This window comes from Castanea sativa, chromosome 10 (genome assembly GCF_040712315.1).
Source record: "Castanea sativa cultivar Marrone di Chiusa Pesio chromosome 10, ASM4071231v1".
In the NCBI taxonomy this organism is placed as follows: Eukaryota; Viridiplantae; Streptophyta; class Magnoliopsida; order Fagales; family Fagaceae; genus Castanea; species Castanea sativa.
The window spans coordinates 10,428,172-10,442,138 of NC_134022.1; the positions used below are offsets into that span (position 1 = coordinate 10,428,172).

General features: G+C 35.8%; 1 protein-coding gene and 1 long non-coding RNA gene across 2 annotated transcripts; one reads left to right on the top strand and one right to left on the bottom strand.

Moving 5' to 3' along the window:
• Nucleotides 1-3,775: 3,775 nt before the first annotated feature.
• Nucleotides 3,776-4,677, bottom strand: LOC142614014 (uncharacterized). Its single transcript, XR_012840341.1, has 2 exons — nucleotides 4,592-4,677; nucleotides 3,776-4,420 (listed from the first exon to the last, which is right to left on the bottom strand). It is a non-coding gene; the product is annotated as an uncharacterized LOC142614014 (long non-coding RNA).
• Nucleotides 4,678-11,158: 6,481 nt separating this feature from the next.
• On the top strand, nucleotides 11,159-13,950 carry LOC142613611 (large ribosomal subunit protein eL15-like). Its single transcript, XM_075786037.1, has 4 exons — nucleotides 11,159-11,315; nucleotides 12,125-12,291; nucleotides 13,252-13,449; nucleotides 13,549-13,950. The coding sequence occupies exons 1-4, from the start codon at nucleotides 11,312-11,314 to the stop codon at nucleotides 13,792-13,794; spliced, it is 615 nt and encodes a 204-aa protein (XP_075642152.1). The 5' UTR covers nucleotides 11,159-11,311; the 3' UTR covers nucleotides 13,795-13,950.
• The last annotated feature ends 17 nt before the right edge of the window (nucleotides 13,951-13,967 follow it).

Consider the following 13,967-nt stretch of genomic DNA (forward strand, 5'->3'; position numbering starts at 1 on the left):
AAAAAAAAAAAACCAAACTAAACTAAACTAATTGGTATTTAAGTTCTATGAAAATATCTTACCATGTCCTCATTTCTTTTTTCCCATTTTTATTATATTTTTTTTAGGATACAAGTTCTCATTTCATTCGTAAAATTGGTGTCAGTATGGACTTCGAGGACTTTTTTTTATAATTTTTTAGAATGACTTCGAGAACTTAGCACTTCTTAATTTGTAATATACAATTTCTACTGATTAACTTAGTTGATCCATTCAAAAATTACCGTGTCAATTAAAAACTTTAAGTCTACCTATTGGCTATCACACTTGTTAGGCAAAATGGTACTCTCTCCACGTACTAGTCTGGTCAGAGGAAGAGGGATTCGAGCTGTAGTGTCTTTTTAATAATTTTAATTTTTTGTCCATTCTTTTCCAACATGGCTAATGACATGTTGAGCAAAGGGTCTTTTTAATAAAAGCTATACATATTTTCCTAATGATGAAACATCAGATAGGATAATAGTCGTGAATTCCTCAAGCTAAATTCCATAGTCGGCTAATTTCCCATTTTTCAATCAGTCCTTTCCATGGGTTAGTGTCCCACCAAATAAATAATTGGAGTAAAATCCTAATATAAATGAAAAATAAGTAGCAAGTCCTTGGAAATAAACTACCATAAGCTAACTGATAGAACCCTTTTTTTTTTGTTCCAATGTGACGTTTTTGGTTTGACCTCCTCTTTCTGCTCCCTTTCTTCTACAACCGCGAACCACTGGAAGTCTTATAACCTACCCACAACACGGTCATGACAAAAAAACCACTAGTCAACACCACTTTAACAAACCCCAAACACTGCCAAAACCATTCCAGCCACTGTGAAAACACAATGAATTTGATTTTACTTCTCCCGAGTAATGAACAACTACAAGCAAAGAAATGGAAAGCTAGAGGCTAGAGCTCTATAACTCTTACTCAAGACAGTGATTACAATTGATGACTACTAATACAATTAAGTCTTCGTTTTACATGCGTTCAAATTTAGAAGAAAAAAAATGCAAAATAAATAAATAGAAAAAGAGAGAGAGAGAGAGAGAGAGATGTCCCTGTTATTCTTTTACATATATATACACAGAGTAAGTGGGAAAATAACAACTTTATTTGGGGTATGTAATACGGTGTGTTTCTTTTAGTTGATTAATACTCTCTAAAATCCTAGTCCCATCAGCCAGTTCCTCTACTCCTCTGGGCATAAGCACCTAGGGTCGGATAGAGCGAGCATGAAACCACTAGGATAATTTCAAGAGAAATAAGAGCATGATACCTATATAGACTACAAAATATAAACGCTCATTCTAACGGAAATAAAACTTTTAAGTCAACCTATTTTAATTCTGGTTGACTTAGGAAACCTAATTCTAAACAACTTATGAAATCTCAATTGTTTTTATTTTTTATTTTTTATACAAAATAGAATTTCTACTCTAGCCTAATCTAAATGTACATGTGTGTGAAGCTCCTTCCTGGAGACTTAAACTCTGACCCTTGCCCTCACACCCCACAAGTACTTATACTTGAAATCTCAATTGTTGAATTATAAAAAGACCCTTAATTAAATAAAATACTAAAAACCTAAGAGCCTAAAATAGAATACCAATTAAAATACAATGGACTCCAAAATCAAATAAGACTAAATTAAAATAAATCTTTCCTTACATTTCCCACATCACCCTCAACTTCTTTCTAAACTCCTTTTGGATGCATTAAGATCTACACACACATGAGAATCCCTTTAAGTAACTCTCACATGAAAGGCATCTCTACTAGTAGCTCTGAACCTAAGAGATTATCTCATCAACAAGCAAGCCATGAGGATAATTAGACATATTATGCTCCAAGTGGCTCAAACCAACTGTAGATCTACATATTTGTAGAACAAGCAAATTAACATTGGGTTAGTCTATGGTTTGCATAGGGTTAACTTGGACAATGCTTCCACATTACCCCACAGGAAATAAGATTAACTCCTATACACGTGGAGGAAGATTAGATTCCTGGAAATTCAAATTTCCTAGTATCTCTCCTCAGTCTCCTCATCAAACTGCAAAAAAAGATGGAGTCATTAGCTTCCAAACCTCATTAGTTCCCATTAATTTGCAAAGCACATGATATAGCTATCACCACATCTCATCCACCAGTACAAATAGTGGTAACTAGTCATATGCCAAAATTTGGTGAGTTAATTTTTGCTATAGCACACTTGGGATTACGCCTTACGAAAGCATAAAAAGTTCTCTCCAAGTAATGAAAGGTTGAGGATCCAAAGAGCAATTGAGCAATCCGAACTCCCAAATCTAGGAGAAAAAATGCAGAAATTAATCCAATAAAACATATTCGTAGGGAACCTATCATCAATTATGTTAAACTCCATTTCCAAGCCAACCCAAAGTTCCATAATCATGCCTATGAGGCTACGACCACCTCCAAACTAGTTGGCGGTCATAACGTCTTATCAGTTTCCTCAAGCACCGTATATCATTGGCAGTTAGCCAATTTTTTTTTTTTTTTTTGCAATGCACAATTATAAGATATCACAGTAGGAATGAGGTCCCACATTTCTATCTATTAAACAAAAGGAATCCATTATCCATGCAGATTGCAGAGTGTATCTTTGACAAAATCTTGTCACTAACCAGGGAAAAAATTCAATCCAAGCTTAGGCAATTCAGATGTATTAGCTCCAAAAGTTGTTTCTCTGCTTCTTCAGACAAGCAACAAGCAAGAAGAGCAATCAGTAATTCCATTCAGATCTTTTGGGGCCGAAAGGTTGTTGCAGAGTGCCTCTTCAGACAAGTAACAAGCAAGAGCAACAGGCAGGATTTTACATAATATTACTTGCACGTGCTGGACTCTGAAGCAAAAGGAAACACTATCGTCTCGCACCATCGGTGCTTCCATAGCTCTAAACAGATGAAAATATGTGACCTACTATGTGAGCACTGAGCAGTGGTTGTAAGGCAGTGCAAACAACTAAAACAACCATAGTGGCAAAACTGACCTGGCTTTGAATAATCTCTTCCAATTATGCACTTTTGCTTTTGTCTGAACACCTAAAGAGGAGCTATCCATGGCCCATAAATGCAATCTTTGGCATAACTGGTGATTGAAATTTAATTGAAAAAAAAAAAAAAAATACAGCCAGCCAGGAGAACCTGGACATGCCTTTCAGTATGGGAAGAAAATGCCTCATATAGTCACGACTGGGGTCGTGCATCTTTCCAAATGAGATCAGGGAGTAGATGTAATTATACTCGATTCAATTGCCTTATGGAGTACAAAAAGCTAAGTACTAAATTCGAGTACTCGGATCCCTCCGAGCAACCTAGTTATGCACACTAGTAACGAGACACAAGACTAAGCAATAAACTGCACAGGCCTTATAAATGTCTTTTAAGGATTGGCAAAATTTTGAACCATCATAAATCACTTGAAACATTCACATGAAGACGTGGAGAGGCAGAAAAGATGATCCAGTTATCCAAAGCAAACGTGATGGTTCGTTCTGGCATTCATAGCCACATGGGTTCGTTTTACATTTGACTTCCACTGCAAACATGAATCACTCATCTAGTTGAGATTATAAAAACTGACTTCCCATTGATAGCAGCACCAGCTTACAAGGTTGCTTATAATATCAGCTTACAAGGTTGCTTATAAGATATGCAAATAGAGTAGCCAAATTGCAATTGGGAGGAAAAAAAAAATGCAAATAATTAAAAGCATGATCTAAATGTCAGTATATAGTCAACTTCATGTTTTTAGGGATTTATATTAATTGAAATTATCACAAAAATATGGAAACTAATCAAAATTACCCAAAAATGAAAGGTATTGCTCATATTTTCCTTCCTTGGTCCCTGAAAAGATCTTAAAAAGAAAATTACAGAGCACTCTGATACTAATCCGAATCCAATATCCCATCAAGAGTCACGAGTGATAAGAGTCATGATAAACATCCAGGCGACAAACAGAGGGCGCATGGCTCTGAACGGAGACTTAACAATGTAGAATAGGAAGGTGAAAGGCAGGAAAAACAGGGAAGCCACGGGTTCAAACAAGCGCCACCACGAACATAATGCGGCCACAATTGCGCTCCCGTGTGATACCAATGGGCAACCATTACACTCTTCGCAATAAGTGCGAGTTTCGCCGCTCAAAAGAGTCTCTGTCAATCGGCGAAGTTCGTCACTGCTACCGCCGCCGTTAAGTATCTCTGCAAATCGACAAGTTGTGCATAACCGCCGACGACGAGGAGGTACAGAGTCCCTTCCCCTTCCCCTGCTACTATGACTTGTTTCGTCCGCCATTATTCTGGATAGACGCCGTGTCAGGCTAACGATTCCAACCAGAACGCCAAAGAGGATTAGACGGAAGGACATCGATACTGTCAATGCGATCATTCATTCACAACAACAACAACAACAAAAAAACACTTTCAGAGATTCAGTAAAGCTGACTGATTAAACAAAAATCCAAAAAGTTTTATGCAAAACTTTCGTATCTCTAGAATCAAGTAAGAATTAAAATTAGGGTTTCAGAGAGACAGAGAGAGTACCGGAGGGATCAGAGACCAACTGCGCCCGTTTTCGCTCGATTATTAAAGGAGCGTGAGCATGCGTCTGTATGTGTGGGGTGGGGACTGGCGAATCCGAATTTCTAAAGCTTTATATAGTGGGAGTGACTAACGAGTGTGGTCTGGGCCGGCGAAGTGTTCAGCTTGTCCCCAAAGGAAACTACGTGGGCCCGAATTAAGAAGAAATGGACCCAACTTAACCCACTCGGAAAACGTATGTGGACCACCTATCAAGTTCGGCTTCCTTCCTTTCATGTTAGGCTTTTTTTTTGCTTAGTCAATTAAAAAGTAATTTAAAAAATATTTGGACATATACTCATTCCATTTCCAGCATAAATAATTCAATCTATTCGGGATAAAAAAAAAAAAAAAAAAATTGGGTGAATGAACGGTTTGATAAAGAGGAGGTAATGTGGAATCAGAGATCTCATATCACATGGTTGCAATTGGGTGACCGAAATACCTCTTTTTTTTCCATGCAAAGTCCTCTAGTCGGTTACAACTGAACCAAAGAGGAGGTAATGGCATTTTTGATGCGGGTGGTATATGGCAAGAGGAGGATCACGAGATTGAGGAAGGATTCAGTAGGATATTATTCTGATCTTTTTGCCACCAGTCAACCTACGAAATTTAATGAAATTTTAGATGTTGTGCATCCGAAAGCGACAATAGAGATGAATTGGGTGCTGACCAAAGAATTCTAAGCTATTGAAGTCTCTCAAGCATTTAAACAAATTTATGCAACTCCTGCACCTTGATGCTATGCCCCTCTTTTTTAGCAACATTTTTGGCCTTTTTGTAGATACTTGCGTAACTCAATTAGTGTTGGATTTTCTTAATAAGGGCATTGTGCAGCCAAATTTGAATTAAACTCATATTACTCTCGTTACCAAAACAACAATCCTACTGGAGTTACAGAATTTCGCCCTATTAGCCAATGTAATGTTGTGTATATTTTGGCTTTTAAAACTCTTGCAAATAGGTTAAAGAAAATTTACCTCTTATTATCAGTGATAACCAAAGTGCATTTGTTCATGAAAGATTAATCAATGATAATGTGTTGGTTGCTTTTGAAACCATGCATCAAATATCAAAAGCGGAAAGGTAAAATTGGGGAGATGTCTTTGAAGTTGGATATGAGTAAAACTTACGATAAGGTAAAGTGAGTGTTTCAACTTTACTCAAAATATCAGTTGAACTAGATGATTTATCTAGAGTACAGGCATGTAAGAGAGCATAGTTTTCAAACTCAGATCGTTCAAAGAACCGGTAAAGGGAGAGGTTCAAGGTTTTTAAGGTTAGACTGAGATTCAACTGAGGTCAAATCTCGATGATGTCATAATTACTTTAATAATTAATTAAAGTCTAAATATAGATATTAAATTTATAAAACTAGCAAAATTGACTAATATATCTATATATGTGAGGGAAATTTAGTGGTTTTCAAGCATATATTTTATAATTAAATAATAAAGTTAATAAAATAAAATAATAACCATGAAAACATTAAAATTTATGATTAATTTTTGAAGTAAAGTTGAATATCTTTAAAGGATTTTAATTATAATTTTTTAATATTCCTTGTAAGATATGAATAATTTAATTAAGTATAATAGAATTGTGTTAAGTTATTTTTATAAATATATATATTGTGTTAAGTTTACTTCGAGCTTTTTTTTTTTGGGTTATTGTTAAGCATCAACTTGCAAGCTTAGCTGAGTGGTTAGACTCTAGCTTCAACTCTGACCGTGCCTTGGTTCTAACCTTGGTAAGCACACTTATCTGATTTTTTTTTATTCACAGAATTAACTATGATGTCTGGTTCTTTAGGCTTAAAAAACCGAATTTCAATTTGGTTCTCAGTTAACTCGGTCAGACCGCTCGGTCTAGTTTGGGTTTGATAACCTGTAACAGGGGTCCTAGAGTTTTGCATTTATTTTTTGCAAATGATAGTTTAATTTTCTGCAAAGCTTCTATGGATGAGTGTAGTGCATTGCAAAGAATTTTGAAGGTATATGAGGAAGCTTTTGGATAATAACTGAATAAAGCGGAAACATCATTGTTTTTTTTAGCAAAAATACACTTGTTGAAATTTAGATTGAATTTAAAAACAAGTTTGAGGCTTAATTTATTCGTCAACATGAGAAATACCTTGGTCTTCCTTCCTTGGTTGGTCAGTCTAAGCGTAACACCTTCATGCATCTCAAGGAAAAGTTAGCTACTAAATTGATTGGTCAGAAGGAGAAGCCTTTGTCTTGAGTTGGTAAGGAAATTATGATCAAGGTTGTTGCTTAAGCGGTTTCAACATACTCCGTGAGTTGCTTTAAGATCCTAATTCAATCTGTGATGAGTTGACAAGTATGATGAGAAACTTCTAGTGGGGACAAAAAAGTGACGAAAACAAGATGACATGGATTAGTTGGGACAAACGTTACATTTCAGGAATGGGTTTTAAGCTTCTCAAAGAGTTTAACTTAGCTCTTTTACCAAAACAAAGTTGAAAACTTTAGACTAATGTTAGTTCTCTAGCGGTCTAGCCTATAGTGTTCTCAAAACTATAGGCTAGAAATTTTTTGAATTGTGAATTTGTGGATGCTTTTTTAGGCAGGAGTCCTTCTTATATGTTGAAAAGTATTATGGCCATTCATGTTGAGATATCATGTACAATGGGGTTAAAATGAAATTAAATTTGCAATAGAACAATTTTAGGTCATGTTAAGTGTTCGTCACGTGGGAGTTTTAGATAGGGAGTATTAATTAATTAGTTGTTAATATTTATAATTCAATTATTACAATAAGTGTGGAATGGAGAATTGAACTATGTTTATCTTACCAACTAAAATAGGATAATGTCACTGAGTTGCAAGACTTTTGGTACATGTAAACAATATAAAGGTCAACTTTGAAGAATTTTAATTTTTGTGAATTCAAATTTGCAATAATTTATAACTTTTGACACATAAGCTTACCAACAACATAATGTTAATACCCATTTTCACAACACATTTCCTATAAGTCTGATTTGGCTAAGCCCAACTTTCTTATGGGCCCCAATTCATGTATTTTATTTTAATTTATTCATCTAAGAATAGTCCAAGCCCATGTTACATATTTGGGTAATTGAGGAAGTGTGGTTTGGAGGGTATGAGTAGGTTTCTTTCGGACATTTTATACGAGCTCATCTCATGCATGCTACCAAGTGGGCAAGGGACGCTAGTAGCACCTCAAGCTCATGGAAAAGGTCTTGTATCCGAAATTTTCACCCCAAAAGAGGTCTTAAGTTCTTGCTATCCGTGGGCCAAAGTTTATGCCCTAACCTATTTTTGCCTTTAAAATATTGTTGGCTCTCATTAGCCTACTGTAGTCCTCACTTAGGTGAGCCTCCCGATTGTCTGAAACAACTAAAAAATGGGAGCCAATGAGGGTTTAGTCAATTCTTTCCCATAATGATGATAAAAACAAGCCTTCCTTTTATCCAAACAGAAGCAAACTTAAAAATGAATATTGCTTAACACCTCGGGGTCCAAAGCCTCTTCTATTAACCAAAAATTAGTCATTAAGAGCACTAAAAACTCAATATAGATACCCACAATCAAATTCAATACAAGCCAACCACGTGTTACCTTGAGAGTGGAAACTTTAGAGCAAAAGCTCATTTAGCTAACAAGCATTCTCATAATTCTGAAGCATTAGGTGGAAATATTGGTACAGAGGAACATTTCCTCTCTCCTTCATGACCTCTCTCAATTTTCTCTTCCTATTGTACTGTTTGTTGTTTTTAAGCATTTTTTTTTTTTGTTTTTTGGTTATTGACATTTTGGTTTCTCTTTTGTTAAAGAATCATTAGCCTTTGCCATCATACATTTATAATTTTGATCTTGATTCTCCACAAATAGACACTTCTAAAGAACCCAATGAAAGATTTCGGTCGATCTTGCATTTTTTGCCCTTGTTACAAAAACGTTCCCAACAATTAGCAAACCAAAAAAAAAAAATACTAAATAGACTACCAATTTTAGTACAGAAGGCTTGCAAACTAATATGTTAACTAATATGATTCCACGTCAACATCATTATAAAATTTAAAAATAAAAAATAAATCTTAATTACATTTTTCATCTTATGTTAAAAAGTTAACACATTAATTTGTATAACTAATAGTAAAAAACTTCACATTCAGTCCTTTGTATTTTCTAAAAGTTATGTTCATTTATGTGGATATACAAATTGTAAGCGCACAATTGTACCTGGACCCAAAAGAAACCAGTATTGGGCTCAGGCCCAATGAGCCTTATACAATAAAATTCGTAGAGTATGGATTTGGAAGTCTAGGTTCGGGATGTTGGAAGTTCGATTAGTAGGCTTGAGAGCCACAATCGATGCAAATGATAAACGAATATGACAAAGAGACCTCCTCGGACGTAAGCCGAGGACGAATTGTATATATATATTCTCTTTCTATATCAAAGTTTACAATTCTTAGTTTCTATTTTTCTTAGCAGAAAGTGCAGATTCCCTTCTCTTTCCTCTCTCGTTTCCTTATATACTTCTTCTTTACTGATTCATCCACGTGTCACACAAATCTTTCCCTTGGATACTTGTCCCATCCGCCACCTCCTTGAAATCTTTAAGCAATAGCAGAAATGCTGAATTCTACTGTTCAGAGGTCATCTCCCCATTAATGCGGCCAGGGAGGTAGATGCAGAGTCTTTAATATGGTAGTAGCAGTTTTTTCCTCAGATATTTCTCACACATCCTTACTTCTAAAGGGTGCTTGGATCACCCTTTTACCCATCAGTTTTTCCAGAAGCTTGCCTCTAACCCCTTTAGTAAGTTCCAGGGTCATTGCCGAGCCTGTCCAAGGAGACATTCCTCCTCAGACAACTACTCAGACCTTTGCAGTGAAGACTGACTTGTGGGCCTATAGGCCTTGATCAAAACAAACTGGTACCAACCAACCAGGTCCAAAACCAAAACGTTTATTCAAGAGCTTTTATCCCCCACACAAATCATTAGAAGAACAAAAATAAAAAAAGGAAATAAAATAATATGGTTATATAGAATTAACACTTTTAAGATTGATTCAGCATAATAGGAGAGTATCGTTACATTGTCTTATAATAATCCATCTACATATTATGAAAAGAAATTGACAAAATATACCAAACAATATTTATATTGATTACCCAGGTAGAGTAGTCAATCCATATAAGTATGCCAAAATCAGTCATAATGTACAGCAGTTAACCCATACTAGTGTGCGATAGCCGATCCTAACTAATCAAGTAATGGTGTGCACAAGAACATAGACCAAACACTAAAGAAATAATATAGTTCATACTTCATACTACCCAACGCAAACACTCAACACCATAACACATGCAACTTCAACCACCATCATCATCAAAATGCAAGCAATAATCAAACACATATTTATCATAAAGTAGATTTACATAGTACATATGATATATGATGATGGGTTGTCGAAACTTGTACATAACCCTAAGCGAGAAACCCAATGGGCTCCTACACGCCTTACAATACTCTATTTCATCCTATATCTCACCAAGCACACATATTTTGCAATAGCAATCGTCATAATATGTTGGCTTGAATGAGTATCTACTTAGTTTGACATATTTCATTAATTATTGATGATTCATGAGCATGTTGATAACACTTCTTGAGATGATATATGCATACAGTCACTTACACTTAGGGATTATAAAAAATAATTAAAAAAAACCGGTAAAATACACATTGACCTCTTAAACTTTGAGGTTGTTGCATTTAGACTTGTGTACTTTTTATTTAGCCAATTTAGCACTTATAGTTTAGTTCTATGCAAAATATCCCATTCTGTTCATGTGCTTACAAAAAAAGAAAAAAGAAAAAAAAAAGAGTGCACATGACACGTGGTATTGTTGGACCAATTTTGAAATTTTCCACTAGATTAGGTCTTCTTTCCCTAAATAGATTAGTCACACATTCTTAGTTACAGGTTTTATGTGAATGAAAAAGTTTTCCTTCAAATCGGTGTGGAGAAAACATGACACCTCATAAAATTATTCAAATGTACTATTTAAATAAATCACAAAATTCATTTAAGTCATATAACTAAAAGTACATGTAAATGATTTTTTATCAATTAACACTTAAAGAGTTCGAGAAATTTTCCTTCAAACCAGTTTGGAGGCAAACTTTTTCCTTTCCAAAATCCTTTTTCTCTTCTCATTTCCCACACATGCACCACCATCACTGAAATGACTTCAAACTCCCTCTCCATTGTCATTGATGGTCCTCACCCACTTCATCTCTCTTTCTTATAACTTATTCTTGAGAATTTTGTCCAATAAATAATGTCATTGTCCTTTTTTCTTTTTTTTTAAAAGATCCATGTACTTTTATTGAGGGGGTTTGGTTGGGCCCTTCTTCTTAATTCGGCCCAACTTGCTTTGTTTTGAAGACAAGCTCAGCCCTTCGCCAGCCCACACCATCAAACTCTTGAGAATAATCATAAAAAAAACGACGTCGTCGTACAAGATTCTTAAGATGGAGCCTGAAAGACAAAATGGACGGCCCAGATGGAAAGTCTTTCACGACTTCCACCCTATAAAGGCAAAGGAATCGCCACAAACCCTAGCTCCCTCTAAAGAGAAAAACCCTTCCCGTTACTGCGCATAGCAGCTCATTTCCGATCCCATGGGTACTCTCTCTCTCTCTCTCTCTCTCTCTCTCTCTCTCTGTGCGAAACCTAATTTACTTACATTTTCATGTTTATTTTCCATTACATGTTTGCAGAATATATTTTGTGTAGCCTTGAAATTTTTTTTTTTCTTCAAAATTCTAAGCATTATGATTTTTTTTCTTTGTTCGATCCAAATGTCTTGTTTTCTTTATCATTCATAACTCGTATGCTTTATCATTATTATTATGTTTTTTTATGTTCCACTATGCCGCGCTTGCTGTCTGAGAAAACTCAGTGAATTAGCTGAGATAAAGTTCTGGGAAATACAAATCATGCTATTATATGTTTTTGGTTTATGCAAGAAAAGAGTTCATGTTGATTAAGGTAGCTATGTCGTATGATACTTGGCTTGTAAGATTATTTTTTGGGGGTTGTTTGAGTTTGAGCAAAATGGGCATTTTGTAGATCTATTTAAATTATATCCTGAATGTTTTCTGAGATCAGGCTTATCATTTTTTTTACTGTCTGAAACTAATTGCTAAATCAGTTTGTGAATGGCATGCTGCTAATTTTCTTTTTGTGATATGTAATTCTATGGCTAACACTATAAACTGTAAAGGGTCTAGAAAATGAGATAGTGTGATTATATTCTGTAATCTATTTACCAAGGAAAACTTGTGTTTGTTTTTTCTCTTTGGTGGGTTGACTTTCTGATCCTTTTTTACCATATGAAAAACATTTTCTTAAAACAGATGGAGGTTTTGTATACCATGTGTGAATAATATGGGGGTATATTGTTATTTATGTTGTTGTTTTGGTGACAATAGGGGCTTACAAGTACGTGTCAGAGCTATGGAGGAAGAAACAATCCGATGTTATGCGTTTCTTGCAGAGGGTGAGGTGTTGGGAGTACCGCCAACAGTCTGCCATTGTTCGTGTCACCAGGCCTACTCGCCCTGACAAGGCTCGTCGCTTGGGTTACAAGGCAAAGCAGGTAGGAGGTGCTTTAGTTACCTTGTAGAGATTATACGTTGACTGTAATTGAATTATGGTTAGGCTTGGTTGGAGCTTTATCCACATTTGAGCGATATATGCCCATGAAATATCTTATTAGCTTTATGGGAATTTCCTCATACTGAAACAACTAGGATTGAATTTGCAGGTATGATATGCTAGCATGTTCCTTTTTCCTCTTCACCATTGTATCTGCAACTTGTTCTGTGGTCTGTTTATAATTTTTTTTCTTCTTACATTGATGTTAAGGATTTAGTTTCTTAGTAGCACTCCAGGAATATGCTTGCATGTTCCTTTTTCCTCTTCACCATTATATCTGCAACTTGTTCTGTGGTCTGTTTATAATTTTTTTTGTTTTTACTTTGATGTTAAGGATTTAGTTTCTTAGTAGCACTCTAGGAATATGACACTCTTAGTACACCCCCTATACCATTGCTTTCCTATTCAAGTGATCTCTTAATTTTGTAAGATTTACAATGTGTAGATCCTTTAGTGCTGGATTAGCTGCATCTTAATGTGAATGCATTTCTCCTTTGGAGGGTGTTTATGAAATATGAAAAGATGCTTCGTGAGACCAGCAACATTAAATTTACAATCGATGGTCTGACCAAAGCAAGTTCTCAACTTCTGAATCTTGCTTTTGTCTTGATCCAATGTGCGTAGCAGCCCCAGTCCCTCTTTGGAGCTTAAGCTGCAGTTGGAACAGAGGCATGTTTTGTTGTGAATTCAATGTTGTTGATGAATTTTATTTCTTCTGATAAATAAATCCAAAATTTGGTTAAGTAATGAAAAATGTGAATCCTTGTTGACATTTACTCACCATGACTTTACAACATTTCTTGGTTTTCATCCTCTCTTATATAATTTGTCTTTTGTGAACATGCTCACAAACAGTATGTCATCTGTATGTTTTTCTGAGCGAAGACTTTCTTGTTTGCAGGGATATGTGGTCTATCGTGTTCGTGTTAGACGTGGTGGTCGGAAGAGGCCTGTTCCCAAGGGTATTGTGTACGGGAAGCCCACAAACCAGGGTGTTACTCAACTGAAGTTTCAGCGCAGCAAGAGGTCAGTTGCAGAGGAACGAGCTGGTCGTCACTTGGGTGGTCTCAGGGTTCTGAATTCATACTGGTTGAACGAGGTTTGTTGCCTATTCTTTCATTTACCACATTGCTGTTGTGTAATTGTTGCTGGGGGTGATTTCTGATTTGTTCTTGTATGTTGCAATTTCCTGGTACAGGACTCTACTTACAAGTACTATGAGGTAATTCTGGTTGATGTTGCTCATAATGCAATCAGAAATGACCCAAGAATCAATTGGCTTGCTGGTGCTAAACACAAGCACAGGGAGCTCCGTGGTCTCACTTCTGCTGGTAAGAAATACAGGGGATTACGTGGAAAGGGACACCTCCACCACAAAGCACGTCCTTCTCGCAGGGCAAACTGGAAGAGAAATAACACCCTCTCCCTTCGTCGCTACCGTTAGATTTTGTTGTTGCTTTCAGCTTTTGCATCTCTTTTTTGGATATTGTCTGTCGAAAACAGTAGTGGTTATTTGGAGCTTGAAATTTTGGATATTGAAAGACTCGAATTATGTTCTACTTAAAAATTTTATTAGTTGATATCTTGAGCTGGTTCTTCACTGCGTTTTATTTGTTA

Bases quoted from the DNA above. Each gene is read 5' to 3' on its own strand.
- LOC142613611 (XM_075786037.1), top strand. The intron at 12,292-13,251 runs GTAGGAGGTGCT...TCTTGTTTGCAG, and splicing joins TGGGTTACAAGGCAAAGCAG to GGATATGTGGTCTATCGTGT. The intron at 13,450-13,548 runs GTTTGTTGCCTA...TTCCTGGTACAG, and splicing joins ATTCATACTGGTTGAACGAG to GACTCTACTTACAAGTACTA.